This window comes from Apostichopus japonicus, chromosome 1, assembly GCF_037975245.1.
Source record: "Apostichopus japonicus isolate 1M-3 chromosome 1, ASM3797524v1, whole genome shotgun sequence".
Classification (NCBI taxonomy): domain Eukaryota; kingdom Metazoa; phylum Echinodermata; class Holothuroidea; order Aspidochirotida; family Stichopodidae; genus Apostichopus; species Apostichopus japonicus.
In genome coordinates, this window is record NC_092561.1 from 15,079,117 (window position 1) to 15,107,098 (window position 27,982).

Consider the following 27,982-nt stretch of genomic DNA (forward strand, 5'->3'; position numbering starts at 1 on the left):
AAGGAATTTAAGCAACGAATTCAACGGTTCCTTTAAAGGGCCATTAATTTTCTCTAGATTATTTGTTGGCCCTTAAAAAGAGCCGTTGAATTTGTTGTTTGTTGGACGAAGACGAAACACTTAAAGAATTCTTTATTGTTATTGGATGGCACTAAAAAGGGTCCGTGGAATTAAAGCAACAAATTCAACGGCCCTTTAATGGGCATAAAATATTCCAGAATAATTTACTTTTATATGTCTTCGTCCAACAAGCAACGAATTCAACGGCTCTTTCTTAGGTCCATCAAAACCTTCGAAGGTGATATGATGGCCCTTCAAACGAGCCGATGAATTAAAGCAACGAATTCAACGGCTCCTTTTTAGGACCATCAAAACCCTCTGGAGTATTTGATGGCCTTAGAAAGGAGCTATTGAATTAAAGCAATGAATTCAAAAGCTCCTTTTTAGAGCAATCAAATTTCTCTAGATTATTTGATGGCCCTGAAAAGGTGCCGTTGAATTTGTTGCTTGTTGGAGGAGGACGATACATATAAAAAAAAAAAAGGAGTTATTCAGTACTTTTCTCATTGACCTTTCCTAAATTTTGGGTTTAATGTTATAATGTTTATACTGAAATTAATATCTTGCACTGTTTGCAATTTTGTCCCAGTGGTTCATGATTGGCTTTTTCCATGGTTACTGCATTATGGGTTTTAAAGATCTGCTTCAAGTTCGTCATACATCTGTAAATTATTTGCATTATTTAAAAAAGCCACAAGGACGACTGACTTTAAGATGGATTAGAAGGAAGGCACATTATCAAAGGGATGGTAGAAAGTCAGAAAGTGTTTCCAATTTAACAGAAGAGGTAAATGGTCTAGTAAAGTGTGTACTCTTTTTAGAAGACATGTGGTTATGGACTTAATCTAAAAAGAAAGGTGTGTAGTGTATTAAGATATTGTCACTTGCGGAGATTACACAATAATTACGAATAGACACATTGTCACGGTATCTTCATGTACTTTATAGGTACTCAATATGTTCAATCAATAAAGTTTAATCTGAAACACGCGACCGAAGAGTTCGGGTGTTTTCGTACGACCAGACTCAAAACACGACACAATCCTTTCAAAACATTTAACTTTAACTTACTTTTAATATGATGTCTTACACTAGATACTCCGTATACGACCTAGCAAACCAACATGTTATTTTACCTTCACCGCGTTCCTTAAAGCAAGACCGGCCAGACGGTTACAAAAACATGTTTCAACTGATTAACCTGATAAACAAGGATAAAGAACACCATTCGAATGTACCTTGCTGTATGAGTCTCCTGCAAAGCTATCCACTGGAAAAGACGAAAAGAATTTTAACTCTTGCAGAAAGTAACCTGTGGCATTTACAAGAGTCATTTTAGCAGGACAATAATGTTCACGCGTGATCTTTGCCTGAGTACATACGTCACCTCCGAAGCGACGAATCTCGCATTGGTGTTCCTTCAGTACCTGACAGAAGCTAACGTTCCACTGTAAATTGTCACACTTCCAGAAGTCAAACGGCAGTGGATAGCTGGTCACATGAAACGTTTTGCCCACTACATCGCTCATTTTTTGGGCGATTATCTTTTCCATGTTCTTACTGCATTCCGCTTCTTGCTGAACTTGCAATGTCAGAACGTCATTACCTTTGTGGACTGTCACATATCCGTCTTCGCTCTCATCGATCCTGTCTACTTTTGTTATAACATCCTTGTTGGTAGGGTATGGGTGGAACACATCCGCAGGGGATTCATGAAAAGAATGATAGATCAATACTCCCTTCTCGGACCCGGACACATACGGTACCTGGAAAGCGACTCCTCTGATCGTCGCTTGATTCTCTGAACCAGGAGACAGTTCGCGGTTAAGAGTGAAATCATCTATTTCAAAAACAGCAACTTGAACTTCTACCTCTGCTGGTTCGCAGGGAATCTGGTTCGATCCAGGCAACTCTAGTTGTACATCTATATGTAAAGATATTCAATGTCAAGCAATGAATTGAAGGATATGTTTTTATATTTAAAACACGTGGCGTTATGATTTGCAGGAATCTTGTAGCGATGACTGTTGAAAAACTCTTATAAAGATAAGCCTACATTCAGAGATGATGTAGCGTCAGACGGAGTTGTAAAAATGACATTTTAATTTCAAGAGTTTGAATATTGTGGCTCAAAATTATATGACATAGTAATAAATGATGATGTGGACAAAGTTTCATAGGTAGTCGTATTTTTGCTAATTTGAACCATAATATATCGTTCCACAATATTATAATTTCACAATATTTGACCCAAAATAATTAATATTTGGTCGATTATCCTCTTTCCAGCAGTTTTTTGAAGATGATTGATTAGTGCCGAAATTGCTCCATTTTCGTCTTTTACCCATTGGTCAAGGAGGATGTTTGACATTCATTCAGATGAAAATAAAAGACCAGTCCTCCGGATACGCACGCCTCTTTTGAACCTCATACAACGTTTTAAGAAAGCTAATTTATTGTATAAAAATTCCTCAAGATACACACCATTTGACGTCTACATTGCTCTTTTCTATGGAAGGAATGCCCAAACCACTTTCATGCAAGTCGGCTGAAACGACCATAGGGACACACCCTTTCATTGATAAAATCCTTCATTCCATGAAACACCAAAAAGGACCACAATTGATGATGGTAATGTGATATGGTATGATAATAGTATAAATTTATATGATAATATATAGCAGATACACTATATTATACTAAGTTTAATTTAAACGATTAGAATAAGATTTTACACGATAATAATAATAAGAAATTACACGATCATAAAACAAGAATACGACTTTCTATTGAAACTGCTGACAATATAACACGTGCGTATGCATTAGCATATAATTCATAGGGTGGACCTCACGACTCACATACTCAAAATAAGTGGTTCGCTTCATACTTATGCAAGGCCCCAGATTCCATGTTGGGCAGGAGGATATTTCTGGTCTTGGATTGTTATCCGAAGAGAGTAGAGCTAAATTCATTAGGTTAAACCACACACACTTAAATCTTTAACAATTGTAGTTTAAACGTAACAGAACCATTAAGTTGATTGTAAACATTGTATAAAATATTGTTTGGGAGAATTTGTGCTGTAGACCGAGATATATAGAGTTTTGTACGTGTATTGGTAGTTTAGGAAGTACGTTGCTCTTCATTAGTCATCGGTGTGTTGCAGAACGTGGTGCTGGCTCGGTAGGGAAGTTTTCACACTTTTCTTACAAAATCACACCAAACTTCAGTTTATGTCAAGAAAGAATGTATACCAAAGTAGACAGACTAGGTACGAATCAACTGACAACTGATTAGGAACTCACCATTATGCTGACAGAAATTTAGAGAATTATATATTGTAAATAATACAATAATCTTAGGTAACATAAACACAAACATACATGCAGAGGGACACACAAGCACAAGCAAAAAGTCTTACTGTTGCCGCAGAAAAAATCTTGTTCTTTTCGGCGCTGCAAATACTCAGCTACTGGACCCCTCGGTACCAAAAACCTGCCAAATTTTCCCTTTTCTGCGAATTGCCTCAAATTTGGTAATACTGTCCTCTCCAGGCCGAGTCCATTCGTCCAAACATTCACGAAGAGGAGACAGAAATAGAAGTTGCAGATTGAATCCATCTTAGTAGAGATCACTTTCACGAGTGATTAAACCAAAAGAAATAATGAGGAACAACCGAATATATATATTTATATATGCATAACGTTTAGGCGACATCACGCGTAAGTAACTTTTATAGCCAAGGCAAACGAAGCGTCTTCTTCTTCATGGTATCGATTACTTTATACGTAGCCTTTCTATCATCATTAATAAGTACGGGTATATAATAAGCTGCATAACTTTATTATATATAGAAGTACAATTTATTAAATGTCAAGTAGCTCCACCATCTAGTTCGAATACAAAAAAAAGTACATAACTGTTTTTTCCATCATAGTAAGTACTTTGGAAAAATATGTCGGATGTCTTCGCAATTTTTTTATTATCTGGTATAAAATGTCGTTTATTCAACAATTCTTGGTTACCTAACGACAACATAACAATGGGGATGTATGAAAGTTTTTGACAGCGTTAGCGGTTTCGTGCATGTAACCTTATCATGTTGTGATTGGTTAGTTTCGTTGTGACCCATACGCTGGGTCACGTTACTAGTCTGGTGATAGCTTATTGCTTGGCACACACCCTCTTCGCTTCACAAACCTGGCTACTTCCATTTCCTCGCCATACCATGCACGTCTTCTCGCTACATGTGGAATTTGCTTCATGCCAGTTTTGGCTTCACAAATTTGCGATGCATCACACGATTGTCATGGTTGTCGCAACGCTTCGAACCCATGTTAGTTTGTAGTTTATAACTATATACTACCAATTTGAAAATGATTAGTTACAGTAATGATACAATAATTCTCGTCTGAGCAACTTAGAAGCCTTAAAGTTATTGTCGCGTTATGATAGAACCTTTAATTTTTTTATTTTAATTTTTGTTTTCTTTCTTGAAGCTGACAGTGACATTTTTAAGAACCCCTTTTGTGAAGTACTTGTGTTAAACAATTAACTTACTTCACTAGATTGTCTTTATTTACATCTATCAATTTCTAAATTCTTGTTGGTCAAGATTTTGTCAAGTCATTATCTATTTTTTTTCTTTAACTTCCATTTCGAATGATATTTCCAAACTGTCTCGATGATTTTAAAGAACACATTTTAGACAGTTAAGCCACAATCTTATCACATTTATTCACGAACGGTGTAATTTATTCTTAGATTAACTTATTTGAATTAAATTATAATATTAAACTAGCCTTTCGTTGCAACCCTTTCACTTAAGTAAGGAAATCGAAACTCTTACCAGCCTTATTGAAACACACTAAACTTATGAGCGGTTATGTATTTATTGTGTGTTTTGTTTGATGTATTTATGTATTTATTATGTATTTATTCACAACCGATACGATATATGTTATGATGATTCAATTAATGCTTTGTTATGATGGATTTAATGTAATGTCATAAAAACTATAATTAATATAAAAGCATGTGTAAACTACTAAATATATACATATGAAAGAGAGAACGTTTCAGAGATACCACGATAATATTATTTTTTTAGTTGTTTTAAACATTTTCCTGTTAATGTATATAGTGACTCAACAACATTTCAACCAATCATTTTCAACTAAAGAAACATTTCATATTAAACTTTGGAAGGATCGAACTTAACGAAACATTTTCTTTCATACGTTTCTAGTCCCTCATGTCATCTTAATATTATTTTATTATTTATTGAATTTGATATGGCGCAACCCCAACAAAGTTTTCGGTTGCGATGTACAACAAAATACAAAGAAAGAATAAACCATTCATAAGAAAATAAGATCTCAAATGGTGTAGAAAAATATACTTTATGAATGTACAAAAATAAACAATTGTTATGAAAATCAAAGAGGAAAATAGAAAATGCAAAATGTTATATAAAATCTAAAAGAAAATTCAAAAATATGAAATATAATGAATACAAATATTGAAAATTTGAAAAATTGGGTATATAAGTGATTAGCCAGGAAAAAAAAATATGTTTTGAGTTTTCTTTTAAAAATTGCAAGATTCTCAGATTGTTTGACATGGTTAGGTAATTTATTCCATTGCTCGGCGCCAATATGTTTAAATAGCATTATCAAAACAACACACACTGTTGGAGTGACGTTAAAACGCATTATAGGTGTTAGGGAAACATTTTCCTTACTTTCTGTTTAATAACTTTGAATACAATAATACCATTATACGATCTCGGTATCTTAAAATGTAATCGCGTTTTCTTCCACACATATTAACTTCAGATTATAAATGATGGAATCGCTCAAATAACAAGTTTCAAAGTGGAACGTATTGTTATGCAATTTCATTGAAGATTACTTATAATGTAAATTTGAAGGAATTCTACTTTTCCAACAGATTGAACATTAAGCACATTTCCTGCTTAACCTTCTGTTTCATTGGACATACGGATACCGAGAGCTATACAAGTTATTAATGTAATTAAAATTACGGCAGTTAACTTTGCAGAAATTGGAAACGGTTAATTTGTGGGATTACGTGCTGTGCTTAATAATTCTAGTCTACTTTCAAAGACCCAGATATTTAACTCAAGTGCAATGTTCATTTATTTCGTTATATATATTTAGGTATATATGCATGATAATTATATAACAACTTGATCTTAAAAGTCTAGCATTGTTGATTGTTTCCGCGTGCTAATGAGGAAATAACATTCTTACACTACGTATTATCATAACACCAAGTAAATATTGTAATATGGCTGTCATTCCATGTAGTCAATGTTAACCCTAGTACGGGATTATCCAAAACACCTTATTACTGGAACGATCTGATCAGATTTATTGAGCTTTTCGCGAGTCTCATTTTTAAACACTACTTATCTACAGATAAGTAGAAACATGTTTCACAAGACTACGTTAAGAATCTTTGAAGACATAACGTCATATAGGTGAGGCGATTATGCGGATGAACACGTTAAGATGGCTGGAACAACCAAATGCTAAACACAAGTGTCAAGTACTTGCATAGTCCTCACCGGTCAGCCTTGGTCAGTATACGTTCGCGGATACGTTTGGTACATTTAGTCACATTTGATGGTAGAGAATGTCACATTTGATGGTAGCGTCTCTTTCCATTGAGACGGGTTTGCTATTATTCAGTTCATATTTACTGAAATCAAATATAACGAAGAAGCAGAAAAGGAAACGTTACGGATCGAATCGAATCGAATCGCAATATGCAATAAACATAGCAATGAACAATCTGATTATAACCATGTCGCTTATTTTTTTTTTTTAAATCGTGGCTTTCGAATGAACATCTGTACGATATTAGAGTTCAAGATAATTACCGCAAAGTTTGAACTCGTTTAACCCGTCCTAATAACGCATACATGATCAATTTTGGTTAGATCTCAAATTATGAAACTGAATTTTGCGATAGTTAATATTCAAATAAGCAGTTTGTAGAATTTTTGTTGTGGACTCGGTTCAAAAAATGTACACTATGTATACGCTTAAAGAGAGAAAACAGGATTGCTAGAAAGCTAAATAAGTACTAGTGAGCACACTTTAAATTTATAGTGCAAAATCACTGCATTGACAAGTGCTTTTTCTCATAATTGGAAGCGTGAAATACTGTCTAGTTGCTCAGTTGGTTACTCTAAGTATCGGTTTGTTTTGTAAAATTAATTATTGTCTAATTGGCGAACCGCCTGCAGTATATTAATTTTAATGGCACAATTTTATATTAATAGCTGGTATAAACAGATTTTTCATTTTAATTCAGCTCTCAGGAGCATGAGCAAAACTTCTTTTTGTTAAGACACTCTGTTTGATGAAAACTTAGTTATATTCTTCAACACCAACAAGGACAGTTTTCAAGGTTTATCTATAAATGAACCCAAAATTAGACAACTTTCATTCAAACCATAAATACTTGCAAGCGTAGACTCCTCAACATAATTGGTCAATTGTCTTGGCAGATTGTTCTATCAGTAGTCTGGTTGTGTTATTTTGGCACGATTGAGACCCGCACTCAGATGTGAATAGTGTGTCGCGATATATCGCACTGGCAAGGAGAAACACAAACAACGCTTCAATTAGAAAGACGAGAAACAGACGTTCATTCACACTTTGATTACTAGTATACCACATTGCCAAGTTGGACTAAATATCTAATAAAAATGTTACTTAAAATACGCCACTAAACCAAGGGATGAACACATCATTTAATGCTAGAAAGAAGGAACATCGAACTCAAATTTGTCATCTGGCTTCTGAAATATCGTCAATTTCTTTCCAATGTTCCGCCACAGAACATAAAACTTTCACCAAACTTTCTCCACAGCTAGCATTGCTTTTATTGCCTTGTACGGGCATATACCAGTAGTAGCCTTGCCGGTGCCCGGTGGGGTTTCCCCTTCCCCCAACCCATGTATAAAACTGCGCCTTGCCCCTGTCTGTGGCACAACCAAGTGTCCCTCCTTAGATCTGTGGTGCTTCCCCAGCTCAAAATTCCTGGCTACATGCATGGCCTTAGTATCAAGAGATCTGGAACTGTATCGCAAGCTATGTAGATTGCCTGTATCAGTAAGAAACTTCATTAATTTTCACAGGTTGAATAACACCGTGAAATATTAGCAGTGAAGTTATTCAATCAAGAATTACCCCCTCAATTTTTAACTGGAAACATTAACTACAAGAACGTCCCACTGATTAATAATCAGCAGTTAGTTTTACGACGCTTAAGCGACCACAAATGTGGGGGAGCTCGCAAGGGCTCATATATACACGAAGGGTAGCTTCGAATTCAACATTTTAACTCAAATTTGGAATCTTTTCAATTTTAGAAAGTCTTTTCATATGGGAAAACCGTAGATTGTTCTTGGATGAAAATCCCACCTTACCGGCCGGGTATTGAACCCGGAACCTCCCGATTGCTAAGCCTCATTGCTTCAAATGCCACCGCCTTTATCCACTCGGCCTCAGCACCGGTTTGAGTAACAGCTGCCGTCCGTACGTGTTTGGTTATTACGAAGAGACATCACACCCTATTAGCTTTTCTATTAGCGTTGTTATTAGCGTTTTCATTATTTAAATGACAGTTTTGCTTTATAATTAAAAAGGTAGAATATAATCAGATATAATTGGACTTGCAGGTTTATTCGATAGATGCATAATAATTAATAACTGAAATTATTTTGTGGCGTAAAAGTTCAAACGTAGAAAAAGGTAAAATATCATAGTTAGATTATATACCGTAATAGAAATACAACAACACATAAAGCAGAAATATAAAGCAGAAATATAAAGCATTAGGAGACACTCGTAAAGGGTCACGGATTTTGAGTTTGCTGGAGTGACGCCATTTAATTGCAAACGAATCTATTTATGGTTATTAATATACTTATATCAAAAATAAGACAACAATGAATTGTAATTGTCATGAAAAAAAAGGACACACATATAATGAAATCAATATCTGTTAAAGCTAAAATGTGCAAGAAACCCTTTCTAGACGACTTTGTCGATTGCCGTTAAATTCCTTCTGACACTACCTCGTGATATGAACTTGTGATATAAGGACAAGTACAACGTTACCGGGCAGGGGTCAAATTTAAGGACAAAAAAATATAATATGCCATACCTCCAACGGAAAGCATTGCAATGAAAACATGCAAAGGTAAAATGTATAATGCACAATATTATCAGAAAATGTGGTTACCATTGTTACTGAAGTCATGAGGTCAACGTCCAAATGTATAATATCAGTGCAAATGTCTTTCAAAAAACTAAATTGGTTTGCCGATTACTTTCAAACTTGGAAAGAAGAAGAAGAATGCAAAATATATACAGATATATGTAGTTTGGTGTTATGTTACCAATTGGATTTATGACAATCACCCTAGCATGAGTGCAAAATACAGATTGTCTATACCACCAGCTTATATATTGGAAGGAATACATTGAGTAACAACATCATAGCAGTACTGAAATGTATACATCTACTGGGGAATTGCGCAATCGTAATCATTCGTTCAGCTAGATATGCCGGTTGAACAGCAAAATTCGTTATACCCGGCAGTTGGGTGAATCTAGTGCTAGATAGCTTCTTTCTCTTTCTCAAATAGTGACCAATGTGAGAAATTCATCCTGCGAACAATCGGAAAACATTTCCGTTCTTGTATTGTGTATCTCAACAATAATCCGCTCTTCGGTTTACTTTGTTACAAATAATTTAATTATCATATTTACACCATCATTCTTCTTAATTTTTATGCTACTACACGCAGTTAGTATTATGAAAAGTAGTAGGAGGCACAATGGTTGGGAATTGTGCCATATGTTGATATGAATAGCGATAATATTTTTTACAGTTGTGTTTCGTTCGACAGTGTACGTGCAGATAGATCGGACCCAGGGAACACATTGTCTAAACTTAACATTTGTGATCTTATAAGGTTAAACACTTTCAAGTTTAACATGGCTTAAGTTAATTGTCTATATTATTGTGCAATTGGATACCTCAGAAACTAAATTTCCATAACGTTTGTCTTATTCATATTAATTATACATTCCATTGAAATGGTAGGCATTAATTATGTACTTAGACAATGTTGACATTGTCATGGTTGGGATAACAATATATTAAATTTCTTATATTATTGTCTAAATTGAAGAGGTGGTTTTATTTAATATAAATTTGAAGACACGACATTAATTTAGTATGAAATTAATCATACAGTTTATACAGCGAGATATAGTTATTTAATTATCTTCCTCCTGGATTAATTTAGAAGCATATATTATTCATCACAGCGTCCATATTTCTACACAATGTGTAATACATTGACTTGATAGCTAAGGTTTGATGCATCTCGATCAAGAGATGAAATCCAGAATGATCTAAACTTTAAATGTAATCTTAGTCGTAAATCAAGATGGAATATGGATGTAGAATAAAGTGGGTACAATGTAAAACTAGACACAAAATATATAAATGATTGTTAATTGACAACAATAGTTCGATATTAGCTAAAATAATTGCACTTAACAGAGTAAGTATAAATGTGATTCTCGATGATTACATTACAGATATTATCTGAAGTCAAATTGCTTTAATTTCTTACAATGAATCGGTTTTTATATCCTGTAAAGTCCAACAGTTCACAAATAAATTCTGATACTGGAAAAGTAAACACGTCAAAAAGATAGCAGCTCTCATTGCCGAAAGTTAGATTTAAGATTATATTATTACATATATTAACTTGAGAGAGAAGTCTTTGTAAGGTAACGCGTCCACGTGTAAAATCAATTAAATTTGATTGAGAGAAAAATACCCATATATGACTATGCTTATTTAGCAAAATCATATCGAAATGCTGCTAAAACGATGAACGGTAGTTACGTTTTGGGTGTGTATGAACATTGATATAACATGAAAATGTAACAGTCTTACTACTACATACATACTATAAACATACCATGAACGTCGTGTTGGGTTATAAGTCAGAGATTCAAGACGTTTGATGTCGTATTAGTTTAGTCAAGTCAATTGTAGAAGAGAGTGCTTGTATAGACTGAAGTCGTATCACTAACACAACATGCTAACTCCATTTAACTTCACTCTTATGAAATGATCAACATGGATTGTAGCCCAGGTCTAGTCATACATTTCAGATGTAGTGCTCTATACTGAGTCGATACTACATAACTACACAATACGGTCCGCTTGCGGGTTTGTGTAATTTCCACTCTTGTTGTAAATAATATTCACCAAATTGAGAAGTGCTTTCGGGTTTCTTGCCTTTCGTAATCCTGTACATCTTTGAGTTTCTTGAACGGAGATGTAGTGCTCTATACTGAGTCGACACTACATAACTACACAAGACGATCCACTTGCAGGTGTGTACTTTTTGTCCATAATATTAACCAAATTGAGAAGTGCTTTCAGGGTTTCTTGCCTTTCGTATTCATGTACATCTAAGGGATTCTTGGAACGGATGCCAATCACTCTTTGACCAACTTGATTGCTGAGTTCTTTGAATTCTGCATGTTTGTCCAACAGGTCTTGGATTGTGACATTGGGACCATCGCAGTGAGTAAAAGCAACAATCATGTGTTCGGTGATCCCTTCGAAGAGCTTTTTCTGTAAGACGATCGTTATGTATGTTATACGAAACTCATCGATATCGAAAATTCACTTTTGGATTAAAAAACAAAATCGTATACGTATCAAGACCGACATAGATAGATATATAAACAAATATATATAAATATTTTAGATCTATTACTATTAAATCTATATGTTCTATTGTAAATGACTTGATTTAGAGTGCAATGGCAATATGCGGAGCTGGTGTCAATCACTGTTCATTGAATTTCAAAGGGTCATCCAAAATAGTGTGTGATACTTTCATTATCTTATGTGAATCAGTTCATGCATGATTGAGGGCGTACTCAAGATAGCGTGACCAAGTTTAGAAAAACAAGTTATATGTTATTATTGGAACAATATATTCTATATCTTTTTAACAAGGAGACTACATTAACATAATTTTCCCAGCAAGAGTCACATCATATTTCAACCAAAATAACTATTCCATATAGATGTTGGGTAACTAAAAATGTTTGCAGGACAGAGAGTGTCTTTGCTCCTATGATATATCATGTCCTTGGCAAATGGGCAACTACAATAACATGTGATGTCAGAAATATTAAGGGAAGCAATGTTTTCAGTTTTTAGTATAGGAACTTTAATATTGCAGATGCTGGCTTTGAATATGTTGACTATTTTACTTCAAAGTTTAGACCTTTCCCCAAATTTCTACAACCATATTGGCGATTTTAAATTCTCCTTAAAATGTCAAATGTTTTATGTCAAAATCATGTTTATGGACTGTAATCTTTTTGTTTCTCGAAATCTTCACATATTCATTGAACATTGTGCATAATTGGTTCTTTATTAAAGAATTTACATATTTTGAAACATTTGTTTATCAGTTCTGAAAATTCCATAGCAATGCATTTGCCATAAAAACCGGTGTAGCACTTGTAAGCTACAGCACTCAACTGATCACAATATTTTCATTTCCATCTATATTACATGTCTAGGGATAACCCACCCTCCCCACCTCACACCTCAGTTACCTAGGTGTTGGTGCTGGTAGGAAAGAAATTGCTCACCTAAATTGTTAAAATGGATATAATGCAATAGAAGTTTATCTTTTGGAGGAGCATAGAATATCATGCTGATATAAAACAATGCAATATATATATCAAACGCCTACATTTCAAAGCTAAAATTTCATACGAAGGTCGTAGGCCTACCTTTAATTTTGCTAGCACCTTCTCTACGTCATCAGGTAATTCGCTATTCAAAACCCAGACAAATGCATGGACACCAGTTGACCACTCGCTCTTTATTTCTTTTGTAGCTACTTTGCTTCGTTTTGTTCCATCGAGGAAACCCGGCGTATCATACACAATCATAGTTTCCTTCTTTTCACTCAAGACTGTGGAACGTCCCTCCTTTATTTTCTGTGTTGCTCCATCAGAACCACTGCTAACGTCGAAAAGATCTTGACCCGTTAGGTAATTACCAACTGAAGATTTCCCATGGCCAACTTTGCCAATAAGTAGAATAACTTTCTTTCCATCTTTACCCGTAACTGTGTGTTTCTTCATGATGAGTCTACCAATAGCATCCTTTGCTTCTGAAAGAACCTGCAATAATTGACAAGTAAACTTTAAGTTATTAATTGATAGACAGATAGATGGATCAAAGGATGGATGGATAGATTGCTGAGCGGATTGATGGATTGATAGATAAATTAATAGATAATAATCAGTACTCACTGCACATGATTTCACCTCTCCAAGATACGCCTGGAGCGTTGATAGTTCCCCCACGTCTTTACCAACTTCTTTCGTATTTTTCAAGTCTTCCCTGAATTTTTTTAGTAGTAAGTTGTAATCTTCCACAGCCTTTATGGGACTTATTCCCACAAAGTCCTTCTTGACGTGGAATTGATTTTCTATTTTGGTAAATGCAGAACGTAAAGCCTGGATGCTACCTAGTTGCGACTGGAACATTCTTCTGAATTCCAAATCAAGACCTGCTGAACTCATTAATAAATCGATTGTCTTCTTTGCCCCTTCTACGTCAAGTGATAACTGTTCAAATTCTCTTTGGCTAAACTCAAAATATGGTTTAAGCTTCACTCCAGGCAAAGGTTGGAAATGAAACTAAATCAGAAAACAGGGAGAACGAAAATACTGCAATGGTTATTGGAATAAGAGTGATTAAGTTGGTTCATTCCAAAAAATAAAAATAAAAATAGTATTCTTGTATATATTAACAAATAGTCATCTTTTGGAGGATAAACGTTTGTTACCGAACTGCAAATATTACAATAAATTACCAAATTATTATTTCCCCTCGAAGACGGATATAGTCATTTGATTTGAAGTTGGCCATTTTAGAGAATATGTTCTGTGAAACGTAGTGAGATGGCTTGTTAAAGTTTCGTGGTTAATAAAAAGTTAACAAAAGTCACGAACTCTTACCGAAATAGGAGTCAAATCAGTTTCCTCATTTTTGTATGTGGAAATAAAACTATTAACAATGTCCTTTTCCTCTGAGAAGACGTTTATGGGTATCGAGGAAATAATGTGATGACTTAGCTGACTTTCAGTTGATTTATAGTGGTTGTTCGTTGATGCACTTAATCCTGCTTTTCGACCCATGAAAGAAATGCCACTTTCTATAATATGTTTCGCCCTGAAGTAATTGAAAAATAACCAAAAACAAAATATGGGTTTAGTGACTTCTATCTCATCCGCACATTTATGCCTAAAACCACACTTCTTGTAATACACGACCTATACTAACGAGCGGTTTCATCTTTTGATCATAACGTGTTTGTTGTCTTTGTTCATTTACCTATTCTTTTCATACAGGAAATACATTGCAAATGCATTGAACAGATTATGAAAATATTTAATTGTCATGAGCAGCTGCCAGTATATCAGTTGTCAGTAATACACAAGATAGACCACAATGTATATATATATATACATACTTATTCTAAGTTACTATTAAGCATCGTACAGTTCAGTATGGAAGTATGTCAGTATACAAATATGGATACTTACTCAGTTTCATCAATGTCTATTTTGCTTGTGAGATGAACGAACATATATCCCCCATAAACAACACTGTCCACGTAATGAGTGCATGATTCCGTGGCGTTTCCAGTATCAGGAGTTGTGGTCAAGTATCGTCTTTCCTTTTGGTATAATGTACATAATGTGTAAGGTTAAGTTATGACAGTCCTTACATTATTATGTAGTTAATCTGCGAAAAAAAAGGGTCAACCTCAAAATAATGGCAACGGACAAATAAAATATGACAAACAATGGAAATGTACATTAATCGCTGTTGCAAACCGAGAAAAAGCTGACGATTAATGGGCAGCTATTGTCTGTTCCACAGTGATAACGAACTGTTTCCATCAATTTTAAAGTGGTAAAAAACGTTGACTGGCATAAATAATGATAAATTACATCATTTTGAGAACTGGTACTTCATATCCCATTATCATGTTACTATACTTACTATTTAGCGTATGAGCGTGTGCGTGACGTTCTCATGTTTTGTTTTCTTGTTATTTAGAATAATATAAACAACCAGACTACAGTTTTCAGTGGCTGTGCAAGTCAGTCAGTTCCACGTCTACAAATCGGTAGTCCCATTTCCTGCATGTAGGCTTGAGTAGAGGGCCAGCTGCAGAGCTTAGTTCAATTACGGGGCCCAGAAAACATGGATAATGGATGAAACAAGGACAATGGAATAACATATAGTGTTTCCTCTATTTTCATAAGATATTTTTACATGAAACAGCAATAATGGGCCCGTTGGCTCCAGCTGGCTTTCGGTAAACCACTTGTGTATCAATTAATAATGTGTCTGTGTTGTAACGAGTCGTTTGCCCTAGTTAATACTCTATGTGACGCGACTGACTTTTGAAAATGTTAACCATGTTAACCAATGTTAACCATTATTAACATTATAACCATCACTTAATCTTGATAACACCAACTACATTGTTTTCAATAAAAGTAAATCTTATCCTTGGATAAAAGACATTTTAATGGATGGTAAGCCTATCAAGCATATACATAGTATTAAGTTTCTCGGAGTATATATTGATATTAAACTTACTTGGTGTGAACATATAGCAAATATTGCAAACACTGTGGCGAAAAATGTTGGTATCATTTCTAAGTTGAAACACTACTTTCCTCAGAATATTCTTAGAATGCTTTACCAAACATTAGCTTCCCCCCATTTTTCATATTGCTCAATAATCTGGTCTGGCACCCATCATGTTTATCTTCACCCTCTTGAAATCTTACAAAAGAAAGTCATTCGTCATATAACTCATTCTGAATATCGTGAACACACCAGCTTACTTTTCAAATTGCTCAACTTATTCAAATTTAGCGATATTGTTAGGCTGAATGTAGCCACATTCTTTTACAAGGCTTGGAATGACTTACTTCCTGCAGCCTTTCATGACTTCTTTACTATTAAGTGCGCCATACATAGTCATCGCACTAGAAGTGCCGGTCAAGCACACCACAACTTATGTAATACAACATTCGGTACGTTAAATTTAAAGAATCGTGCTATGAGTACATGGAATTCTCTAACTGCTACTATAACATCTAAACCATCTAAAGTAACATTTAGAAAAACGCTAAAAAAGAAGTAATTTCTCAGAATTGATACATCGTTTATATTGTATGTGAATAATTATTCCTTATTATGACATTAATAATATTTTCATTTATGTATATATGTTTTTTTTTTCTTTCTTTCGTGGGAGTCCTTTACCTTGTTAATCCTGAATTGGCTTTTTAGAGGACTTCCCTCAACATGTATATATTTATTATCTGTGGAAATCAAATAAAATTATTCAATTGAATCCAGCCTCAAACCATGCCAATGACTTGAATCGAAATGAATGTCTAGGAACCTGTCAACACTTTTCCCCTTCCCTTCTGATCGTGGGCACAGCTTTGTAAGATTAACGGGCCAGTTGCTACAGAGAAAGACTTCCAAAGCGAATGTGTTATCTGTACGGTGTCAAAGTTACATACTGTGAACCAACACAGTGAAAATGCTGTGGTAGAACGTAACTGCATAAGAATCTAATCATCACTCTGTCTGTCTCTCCATTTCTCTCACTCTCCCTCTCTGTCATTTAATTTAAATGTTCGCCAGCGATTCACATCCTATGTTAATGTTTGTACATTTTCTCTCGTATAAGGCCGGGATTGATGACCGCAATAATCCCCATTCCATGAAAGTGGTATACCTTGTCCATTAGGTGTGCTAACATAATGGTCAACATTCTTAGATACTAACCGGACAACACGAAGTCAAATCATTCATTCAAACCGGAAGAATTATATTTCGCCAACAAATTGAAGATTGACGAGACAAAAAACTGTCCCAAATCCAATTTACCACTCAAAAGTCCGGAGAGTGACACATTCACAGTGACACAAAATGAGCAGGGCAATCAGACGTAGTATGGGAAGGAACAAACCATTCCTCCAGCATTTCTGCATACTTGATAATTGAAGATTTAATAATGGTATATGTTCCTGATCATTTTCCTTCAATCATACAAATACAATTCAATAGAACCTGAAATGATTGTGAAAATATATACTTTACAAGAAACTGATGAAGATCCCCTATGATACAAGTCACAGGCAAATGACTATGCTCGAAATGGTATACACAAGGTTTCGTACATGTTTTGAGGTTGCCTTCATGTAGTAGAGTAACGTCTATTTTGGGACACACTACCATATATATTCTGGCGACTGTAAGTTGTAGCCAACATTCTATACGACTTGAAATGGTCCGCAATGATGAGCCCCTGTTGTTCGCCAAACGGGACGTTAGGCATGTTACGATTGTGTGCTATATAACTGCATTAAGGTAAGGTTAGGCCAAGACCTATCCATTAGCGCCGTTGAACGATCCGATTATGAAACAACAATGCTCGACCACCTTGGTGACTAAATGTTCATACCTGACATCATGAGTTAATCAACTGTCTTGAAATCGCATCGTTAAAAACTTAGAACTATTCAAAAGATGGCTAATTCATTAGTCCGTTCGGAAATTTAGTCAGTCACATAGGCACATGGTTGCTACTTTAAAACAGTACAGGCCTAATGTTAGGCTATTAGTAAGGGGAACAAAGTACCACGCAATGGTAGCGTCGTTATGGGCAAGGCAGGTTTCTTTCACCTGTTCTACAACTTTGGAAACTTCAATTTATTGACGTCTGCAGTTGAGTACGTTTAACTTTGGCAATCATGTTACACATGTCTACCGTAGCCGGAAATTGAATACGAAAGTGAAAACTTTTCAGCACAAATTCACTATTTACGCACCATAGATTTATGTCGATATTTGGAATGCCAATTTACACGCTTTAACACACCAGTAGAATCACTGTGGTCGAGTGGTACGGACTTCGTGACACGAAGATCCGGGGTTCGATTCCTACCTTCGCCTGATGAGTCCCAAAAGGACGAAACCGGTCGTGAAGTGGACTTTTTCTGGTGTGTTATTCTATATATATATATATATATATATATATATATATATATATATATATATATATATATATATATACATAAGTATATCTATTACATGGAACACTACTATTCGAGTACATGTGCAAGTATATAGCAAAATAAAAAGGGTAAAGGAAACGGAATCGATAGGCTTAATTGAATAAATCAGGACATTAGGAAAAGGCGTGCCATAACTCCACAAAAGTAACTTTATGTTTTCTAAAGCTGGAAGTTCTTAAATAGTTGAACCTTTCAATACTGATGATGAATTTGAATTTAAAGAAAAACTCATTGATTAATGGATTTCGTTCATTTCTTTTGCAATCATAAATATAGTATTTCATATGAAGTATCCGAAAGTTGTAGGGATCTCCCCTCCCGTTGTTATAACCAAAAAAGATATCCTGCTTTGAAAAAAATAGCTGCTTCTTAAGAAACATATTTTCAACATCTAAAATAAAATAGGCAGTTAACATTTCCAAAACAAGTGCTCAATATTCTCAGTTTCAATTTTACAAAAGGTACAAAGATCTGAATCACTTTTACCCATCAATGAAAGAAGCCTATTCGTGGCAACAATTCTATGAATAAATTTGAACTGGAAAAATTGGATTTTAGCTTCAGAGACAGTGTATTACGGCATATGAAAGAACGATGCCAGTCTTTGTAGGTTAAGTTGGTGAAGGTCGCATTCCACTTTTCAATGGCGGTTGGTATGTCTGATAGACGACGCAAATGGCGCTTATAAACTAGTTGGGAGACTGATGAGGCTTTTAGAACTTCATTGAATGGAATTATGTTGTCATTATCAATATTATTTCTAACGCAAGCAGCCCCTCTCCAACTTTTCGGGATACTATCAATTAAACCCCAATATAGGGTGAAAGGAAAACGCATAATATGGAATTTGCGCTTGAAACAATCAAACGGGATAGGTCTCCCGTCATTATCAAACAAATCCCCAACATAATATACATTTTTCAAGAGTAAATTCTTATACAAAATAATATCATTGTTAATACGTATGTGGGAATTGTTCCAGATAATTTGATTTCCAAAGTTGCTATTCGGGTTCATAAATGAAATTTCACACCACGCACTAACGATTTGGTAAATGAAAGGATTTGAAATATTAATGATATCCTTTCTTTGAGCAATTAGAATAAAAAATAAGTTCTTTTCCGTAAGATCTTAAGTAAATGTCCCAAAAAAAACTTTCCACAACCCATATAGGTCGCTGTTGTACCGCTTAATCCAGGTGCATTTAAGACTGTTTATCAAACTAGAAATATGAGTTACCTTTAGCCCTCCCTCACCGACAGAATTAATCATGACTGAGCGTTTCACTTTATCAGGATTTCCCGCCCATATAAAATCAAAAATGATACTTTCTATCTCCTTAGTAAAGTGGGAAGGTGGATTTGGAAGGACCTGGAAGAGAAAAACAAGCTGCGACAAAGCAAATGTTTTGAAAACAACATTACGACCGATCGGGGATCAAATCCCTACATTTCCAAACACTTAAACACTTTTTTTAAGACGAGAAAGCTTAGGAACATAATTCAAACGGAAGAGATCATTTCCATTGCAAGTAAAGAACACTGATACCTAATAACTTTACGGGCCCAAGAGTGAATCTGATGTTAAACTCCTGAATAAAGGTCGGACAATGGGAGGCAAGCCGACCTAGCGGGAAAAGACTCGATTTGGTTAAGTTAATTGTTAATCCGGAAGCTAGTCTCAGTTGATTAAGAATATTCAATGCCTCCTTTAAAGATGTTCTTCTATTATCGAGAATAAGAGTTGTGTCATCTGCGTATTGCATGATCCTGACTTCCTTATTATTAATTTTGATCCCTCTTATAAAGTGGTTATTTTGAATTTTTAATGCACAAACTCCCGCTGCAAGAATAAATAAATAAGGACTTAGCGGGCATCCCTGCCTTACTCCTCTCTCAAGCGAAAAAAAAAAGCCAGCGGAAAAACTGTTGTTACATACACAAGCAGTAGTATTTTTGTAAAAAACATTCACCCACTTTTTAAAACTGGTACGGTACCAAAATTGAAAAAGGATAGTGTATTATTTATAAAGTCCCACTCAAGCTAATCGAAAGCTTTTTTTGAAATCTATCATGAATATAAAGCCAGGAATATCTCGCTCTGCCGGCGTAGTCTTTTAAATCTAAAACAAATCTTATGTTTTCACCGATAAATCTGTCTTTTAAAAAAACAGTTTGATGAGGGCCAATAAGAGATTGAATTACAGTTTTCAGCCTGGTGGCAATAGCTTTAGCACCGATCTTATAGTCAGTGTTCAATAAAGTAATAGGGTGATAATTCTGCAGGGACATGGGGTCTTTCGTAGGTTTCAGGATGAGAGTGATAATAGCCCTCGATTGCTCAGTGGAAAAACTACCATTATCAAATCCATGATTAACAGACTCTAAAAACTAATTCACCGATTGAATCCCAGAACTTGTTATAAAAAATTGGCCGTAAGACCATCGCTACCTGGCGCTTTGTCGTTTTTCAACGCTTCGAGGGCTTGGGTGCATTCATCTACAGAAAGCCTACCCTCACACGCCAATAAATTATCAACATCTACTTTGGGATATGATAAGTCAGTAAAAAAAGGATATGGAATGCAACCATTTGAACTATAAAGGCTTTGGTAAAAGGTCCGAATCTCGCAAAGAACTTCCTCCTTATTAGAAGTAACATCACCCTTCTTCGTCTTCGTCTTCGTTACCGGTGACACATCCGCAAAAAGGGACAATAACTCACCACACACACGTCAAGAGAGTAATTAGTTAGTTACATCTGACACACGTACTGATATGAGTGACAGGATTCAAAATCCTTCGAATTTTTAAGTTTGTAAATTGAATTTAAAGTCTTATTACTCTTCTCTAAATTTAAAACATATTGTGTGTTCTTTTCCCCCTCCTCAACCCATCTAGCACGTGACCTGATAATTGTACCCTGCAGTTTATAATTGTAACGGAGAAGAAGATCGTTTTGGGCTGCTTTAAGCTTTTTACGTAACTCAGCGCTATCATGTTGATACAAAACTTGCTCTAGCTTAGCAACCTTATTTACCAGCTCAGACTCTTTACTACGACGCTCCCTTGCTATATCTTTTGAGTATTTCATGCTTACCTTACGAATTCTAAATTTTAACAGCTCCCAACGACAAGCTGGATAGTATGGGTATTGTGTAACAACTCATTACGAATAAGATTATTAATAAGAAAAATGTAGTTTGGGTCATTAAGAAGAGAATTATTTAACTCCCAGTAACCAGGACCACGTTGCGTTAAATTTGTTGAAAAGGATAACCAAATAAACGAATGATCTGACTGGATGCCTGGAAAAACTTTGACGTTAATAGCAGACTGTCTCAGGTGTCTAGAAACAAGAAAATAGTCGAGCCTACAATGAATGCCATGGGTAACATTTGAACTCCAAGTAAAATTATTTTGCAGAGGATTTCTTTCCCTCCAGATATCAATTTAGTCATGAGCGGCCATGCCTTGAAATTTGTTCTGGGGTTACCCCCCTTTCTAATCTAAATCCAGATTAAAAACAAAATTTAAGTCACCCGCTAAAATAATGGTATCACCATGAAACCTGTTAAGCACCTCAGAGACATTCGTGAAAAACGAGGGAGTATCGGCATTAGGAGCATAAATACCCACTACAGTAAATACACGCAAATTACCCTTGACATCTACAATAATGAAACGTCCATATTTACACTGTTCCTGTTTTATAATTTGAAAGTCCAGTTGAGGGTTAAAGAGAATGCAAACACCGCGGCTAAGACTGGTTCCATGGCAAAATAAAATTCTCCCTCCCCATTCATTAGTCCAATAACGGGTATCGTTGAATAATAATAATAATAATAATCAAAATAATAATATTAATTTTAAAATATAACTTTGAAAAAAGCCTTCGACAGTGTTAATTGGATTTGTTTTGTACCATACACTGCACCTTTTAATTTTGAGAATAGCATTATCGGTTGGGTTAAGACATTTTATGCAAACTGCACGGCTTGCGTTTTGAATCACGGGGTCTACTCTGGTTTTTTTCCAAACCTTTTCGTGTTGTGTGCAGAAATTTCGACTTTGAATTGCGTGCTGGCCGTATTTATATCGACTTTGAATTGCGTGCTGGCCGTATTTATATCGGACTTCCAATAGGCAATGTTAACATTAAAGTGTCTATGTATGCAGATGATACAACTATTTTTCTGGACAATGACGATGTTCTTTAAAGAGAGTTGTTGAGATCCTAACCGAATTTAAAACAAGCTTCTGGTCTGAAGGTCAACTTCGATAAGTCAAACATTCTTCCTATCTGTGCTCATAATCAGAATGTTCATGATCAGAGTGCTTATAATATTTCCTTAACAGATGGGCCTATTAAGGTTCTCGGTATGAAACTTACAAGTAATAAAAGTGACCTTTTCCCCTTAAATTATTTACCAAAACTGTCACGTTTAAAAAGAGTCCTCAATATGTGGTCTCCTCGTGATCTGACTCCCTATGGCAAACTTGTTATCATTTAAAGGTTTGCTTTGTCACACCTTCTTTTCCTCTTCTCTGTTCTGCCTAGCCCACCATATTCTTTTCAGAGGAATTAAACAGTTTACTGTTTAACTTTATTTGGAGAGGAAAAGGTGATAAGATAAAGCGGAAACTTTTAATGCAGCCACAGGAAGAAGGAGGCTTAAATATGATCAACGTGCACGATTTTTCTTACTTATGAAACCCCGGTGTCGAATTACGGTGATCAGATTATCTGGAACCACAGCTTTATCAAGATTAATAATGAAGTAGTTTGGTACAAGAAGTGTTTAAATTCCAAATGTGCTGTATGTCCGGGATTTGTATGACATGTCTGGCAGGCCTCTGTCGTATACCGCTTTTATTGCTAAATTGAATTGTTCAAGCTTTGCTTTTATAAAGCTGAATGAGATTATACATTCCATCCCACGTACATGGGTATTATCTAGATGTTCATTACATTTGCCTAGGCAACCATCTAGTCAGCAGGTTATGCTAGCGCATTTGTGTTGTACTACTAAGATTTGCCAATATGCGTATAGTAAATTTAACAGCCGTTGTATTGAGCAACTACGTTGTTGTTTAAAATGGGACAATGATTTAAAGGCACATCTTTAAACTGGTGTAGGATTTTTGTTTCTTGTAGCAAGACAAAAGATACTAAAATAAGAAACTTTCAATACAGTGTATCCGTCTTATCATTGCTACAAATAGCTTCCTTAGTAATCTTAACATTATTGATAACCCAAGTTGCACATTTTGTGGCGAATTAAGTGAAACCCTAGACCACCTTTTCTGGCATCGCCGTTCAGTTGGAAATATTTTAGAATGAAATATATCTCGAAATATTTAATTCAAAAGTTTCGGTCGAGTACGAACATGTGTGTTTTGGTTATGATTATGAAAACAAAATGAAATGGTATAGCCTCACATTTTTTACGCCAAGTATTATATTTACCTGTATATTTTTCTGTGTAGAACATTTTTCTTGAGTGATGAAATGCATATACTTACTAATCCCAAAAAGCACAAAGAAATTAAACTTTTAAGAGATACCTCGCACTATTGATAAAAGAAATGGTTTTTTATATGTCATGAAATAGATTGATCTTTCTTTTTAACATAATATGTTGTGCCGAAGAGATGAATGCAAATAAAAATGGAAAAAAAATATATATTATACATTTTCTGCAGGTGTGAATGATGCTACAAATTTCTAGCTAACGTTATTATTTGTCTAGTCAAGGTTGACATAGCTAAGTTTGTATTCACCTTAACAACATAAACATGATGATGATGAACTTCTTTGGAGAAATATTTGTTATTTTTTCAGTCAAATGCTGGAAGTTGGCAGGTTTAAATATGAACCTTATATGCTTTAACAAATTTGTCATTCTATTTCTCACTTACCTATCCTGCGCGATCCTGCTTGAGGGGCGTTATACTGTAAATGTTTTTGATATCATTGAAGTACTGTTCATAATAATGTCTAAGCGATGTGATTAAAGGTAGGTGGGGTTTATTATCTAATATTTTCTAACAATACTAGAATTGTATTACCTTTTTAATGATGTTCTTGTAAAGAAAGTCGCTTCTCTTTTCTGTCGATGAATTGTTCCCACTCGTTGTAAAACCAAACTCTAGTGGAATCAACTTCATAAATTGGAGTGCTGCCGACGGACTTAACGTATAAGCACTCTTCAAAAACTCTAAACTTTCGACTTTCTTGCAGTAGGATTCTGTATGTGTTATCTGTTCTGATAGTACATTCTTATGTGCTAAGTTGGATCCTGACTGTTTTGTAAAACAGTTGAATGTAGTACCAATGTTTAAATGATCCGCCCAATCTTTATCAACATAACCGGTAAGGCTGAAGGGCTGTAATATCTGCATGAAAAGGGAATACCACGATTAAAGAAACTGAAACATTGATTTCAGGAATGATATTCTTAAATTAAATACAACTGATGTAACATGAAATGATAAAAGTACAATATATAAATAATGAGTTATTTCATGCACTCAGACACAGTTATTTAAATGTTCCTCAAACAATCATTAGGGACTACTAAAAAAATAAGAAACAAGCCAGATCTCTATTCATTTTTTACTTTTCTTTTGTAAAGGAAAGTAAAATATAATTTGGAATGTAAGGAGTCAAAACAGTTTAAAATGTTATACTTAACAGTACATGGCATATTTCACCCATATTTGGAAATGTCATTGACCACACAATACAAACCTTATAGATAATACTCACTAATGAATCTTCCATTTTCGTACCCATTTCAGCCGGATATTTTCTTTAAGAAAATACGTGTAAAACGAGAGTAATACGCATATAAACAGTCAAATGAAAACGTTGTACTCCCCACAATCCAACCAAACGTTCATGTAAGAAGCTTAACTAACTTATGTCGCACTTACAAAAACTACAATGATTGACTAGTAGAACGTGTTTATCTCAATAAATCGTAAGCAAACAAGATCTGTGACGATAGCTCAAACCTTTTGAAGTACCTCTACCGCTCTGCTCTATGGAAAGATATATCAGACGTCCAAATATTGATAGAGCGGCAATAAAGAAATGGTTATTTCGAAATACTTACATCTTCATTTATACGATGTAGCAAAACGGGAATATTGCTGATTGATTTGTCGCACCAAGTTCATTCTCAGTTACTGTGACATGGCGACTACCTTTAGATAAGTTATGTCTTGGGATTAATACGACTTTAGATGCTTCAATGTGAATTACGTACATCCATTACATTTGGAGTCCTACACATTTTCATTACAGATATTCAAAGTACTTCACATATTTCGAAACGTCAGTGCAAAATAAAAACGTTTGCACTTACATTGCATTGCCATCACATGAAAACGTTCTCGCATTTGCTATGCTGTACCATCCGGTGATCTTTAAGTACGTGGTTCAATGTACTCTTTTTGTGATGGTCGACTCTCTCCTGCAATTATAGCGATTGCTTGTCGTAGGGACGCCCAGTTTGTGTATCTATCCAGCGAAGCAAATAAACTTAACTTTCATTAAGTTTTCTTGTCGGACTGATGAGGATAAATGGAAAATAATGTCGTTTGTCAATGGAGAATATCCTTAATCCCACGAAAATGTATGTTGTTTTCTTACTCACACAGTTCGTGATCAAAAAGAATGCTATTGCTTTGATGGAAACGGTTTTAGGTTATATTTCATGTAAGCGTTAAATCTATGTAAACTTTTACCGATTGGTTTAGTAGTTTTATCAGAATTACCTGTTTTTAGTTACAAAAATCAAGGGCATAATCGCCATATGATAGCTAATTGATATGCATTAGTTGTCAATAAAGATCACGTGACCAAAGTCATAGCTTTTCGTTTGGTGTTAGTTCAAATGACATAAGTATTGTAGGAGTTAATATGTGTTGGTATTGTTTTCATTAAAACTAATAATTCATAGGAACCATCTCTTGTCAACTAGAAAGCCATATTCTGAGAAAACTTACACTGTTTTATGGTTATATTGACTGGGACGACTGCACTCTGTTGTGAGGAATACCGTACAGCACAACAATACACTAACAAACTGCTTTGCGCAATGAAATCAGTCAAAATTAATGTAATTTAAATGGAGGATGTTACCTTGTTTCTAACTGGATTAGGTTGGTCATCAGTTATGCCGACAAAATCGGTTGTCTTCAGTCCAAACAAAAAATTGTCCATATTGACGCTAGCCAGACAACATTCATAAGATGTAAAACATATTCTCGTGCAACTGAAGAAGTAAGTGTACTGTTTGAAACTGAAGGAAAATCTGCCTGTGTGAGTTTCTCTTTCACAGCACGCATGTGATTATAAAACCACATTGCAGAATGTATCCATTCGGTTCATAGCACACGTTTTCATTAACCCAAGAATTCAGTTTATGTCAAGTTTACGTGATAAAAATAATTAAGTCATTTTAAGTTACACTTTCCACTAACAATAACCAGACAGCAAAATTGATGTGTTGGTTTCGATGTTGCTACATGTATAATCTTATATGGATGTGACACACTAGGTTGTAGTGTATAACCAGGATGAAAAACATACTTAAATCCAAGTAGTACAGCAAAAAGCATTGAGTTATGACAAACAATATTTCACATAGGCAGCTAATGACCGAAATGGAAACTTTTAATTTATTTAAAATACAGATTGATCTCTCCCAAAGACAGCAGGCATCTTCTCATGCCTCGACAAATATGTTTCAAATTACTACCTCATTAGCGACCGTGACTAAAAATCGAATCCCAAAAAGCACAATTCACTGGCCACTATGATTCCTGTTCAAGTCACCATAGTACAGATCTACAACATCAATACTTTCTGTCAACAAAGGTTAGGCACTTAGGTAGATACATGGTGCTGCGTAATAGCACATTGGAAAATGATGTTTCTGTGCAGTACGAAATTTAAAATGTTTTACCAAAAGTAACTGATTAAACAAATTAAACGTGTCACAAAATCATAAATAAGCAGCTAGGCCAACTGCGGTGTCTCGAACAATTAAAAATAGCCAATATAGCTTGGCTTCTGTTTCATTAGGGCTCATCTGTAGTATTTAGGCATATAATATATACAGTAGCTGTAGGTGTGGGCGAGTCCTAAGCAAACACACTACCTCACTACTACTTTGAACTGCTACTCACTCGGTGCGACTTCGTATATTTTCCCAATTAGTTATCTTGTCTTTTAGTTACAGATTAGTGAGCGAAAAAATATGTATGTATGTATGTATGTATATGTGATCTTCCCGCAAGCAGGAACTCGCGAAAGAAGCCATGGAGGCTTGTAGACTCGCAAGCTGACCGAAGCCAATCTCTCGGCACACATCCATTTAACGTCCATGTCAGGAAGTTGTTATTGAACAACACCCTTGCCAGACGACACACATTGCTGTCGGCGGGGAATCGAACCGGGGATCTCATGACTGGGAGACGCCGGCGTTAACCACTAGGCTATACACTCCGCCTGCTCGCTATTGCTATCGCTATCGCTATCGCTATCGCTATTGCTCTTTTACTCAATGAAAATCTAAGGTTGAAAGAGCATCTATCTTCCAAAAAATCCCAGCAACAATAACA

The 27,982-nt window shown here is 35.2% G+C and overlaps 2 protein-coding genes across 3 annotated transcripts; both read right to left on the reverse strand.

Annotated features, from left to right (window-relative positions):
* Positions 1–1,004: 1,004 nt before the first annotated feature.
* LOC139965269 (uncharacterized) lies at positions 1,005–3,695 on the reverse strand. The gene is made up of 2 exons (XM_071967500.1): positions 3,485–3,695; positions 1,005–1,984 (listed from the first exon to the last, which is right to left on the reverse strand). The coding sequence occupies exons 1-2, from the start codon at positions 3,681–3,683 to the stop codon at positions 1,257–1,259; spliced, it is 927 nt and encodes a 308-aa protein (XP_071823601.1). The 5' UTR covers positions 3,684–3,695; the 3' UTR covers positions 1,005–1,256.
* Positions 3,696–8,739: 5,044 nt separating this feature from the next.
* Positions 8,740–27,875, reverse strand: LOC139968817 (uncharacterized). Of its 2 annotated transcripts, XM_071973251.1 has the most exons (8): positions 25,720–27,875; positions 25,119–25,161; positions 24,419–24,745; positions 14,778–14,911; positions 14,190–14,403; positions 13,479–13,868; positions 12,951–13,346; positions 8,740–11,769 (listed from the first exon to the last, which is right to left on the reverse strand). In XM_071973251.1, the coding sequence occupies exons 2-8, from the start codon at positions 25,143–25,145 to the stop codon at positions 11,494–11,496; spliced, it is 1,764 nt and encodes a 587-aa protein (XP_071829352.1). In that variant the 5' UTR covers positions 25,146–25,161; positions 25,720–27,875; the 3' UTR covers positions 8,740–11,493. The 2 variants fall into 2 exon arrangements, with proteins under 2 accessions (XP_071829352.1, XP_071829362.1); XM_071973261.1 differs by lacking the exon at positions 25,119–25,161.
* Positions 27,876–27,982: the final 107 nt, after the last annotated feature.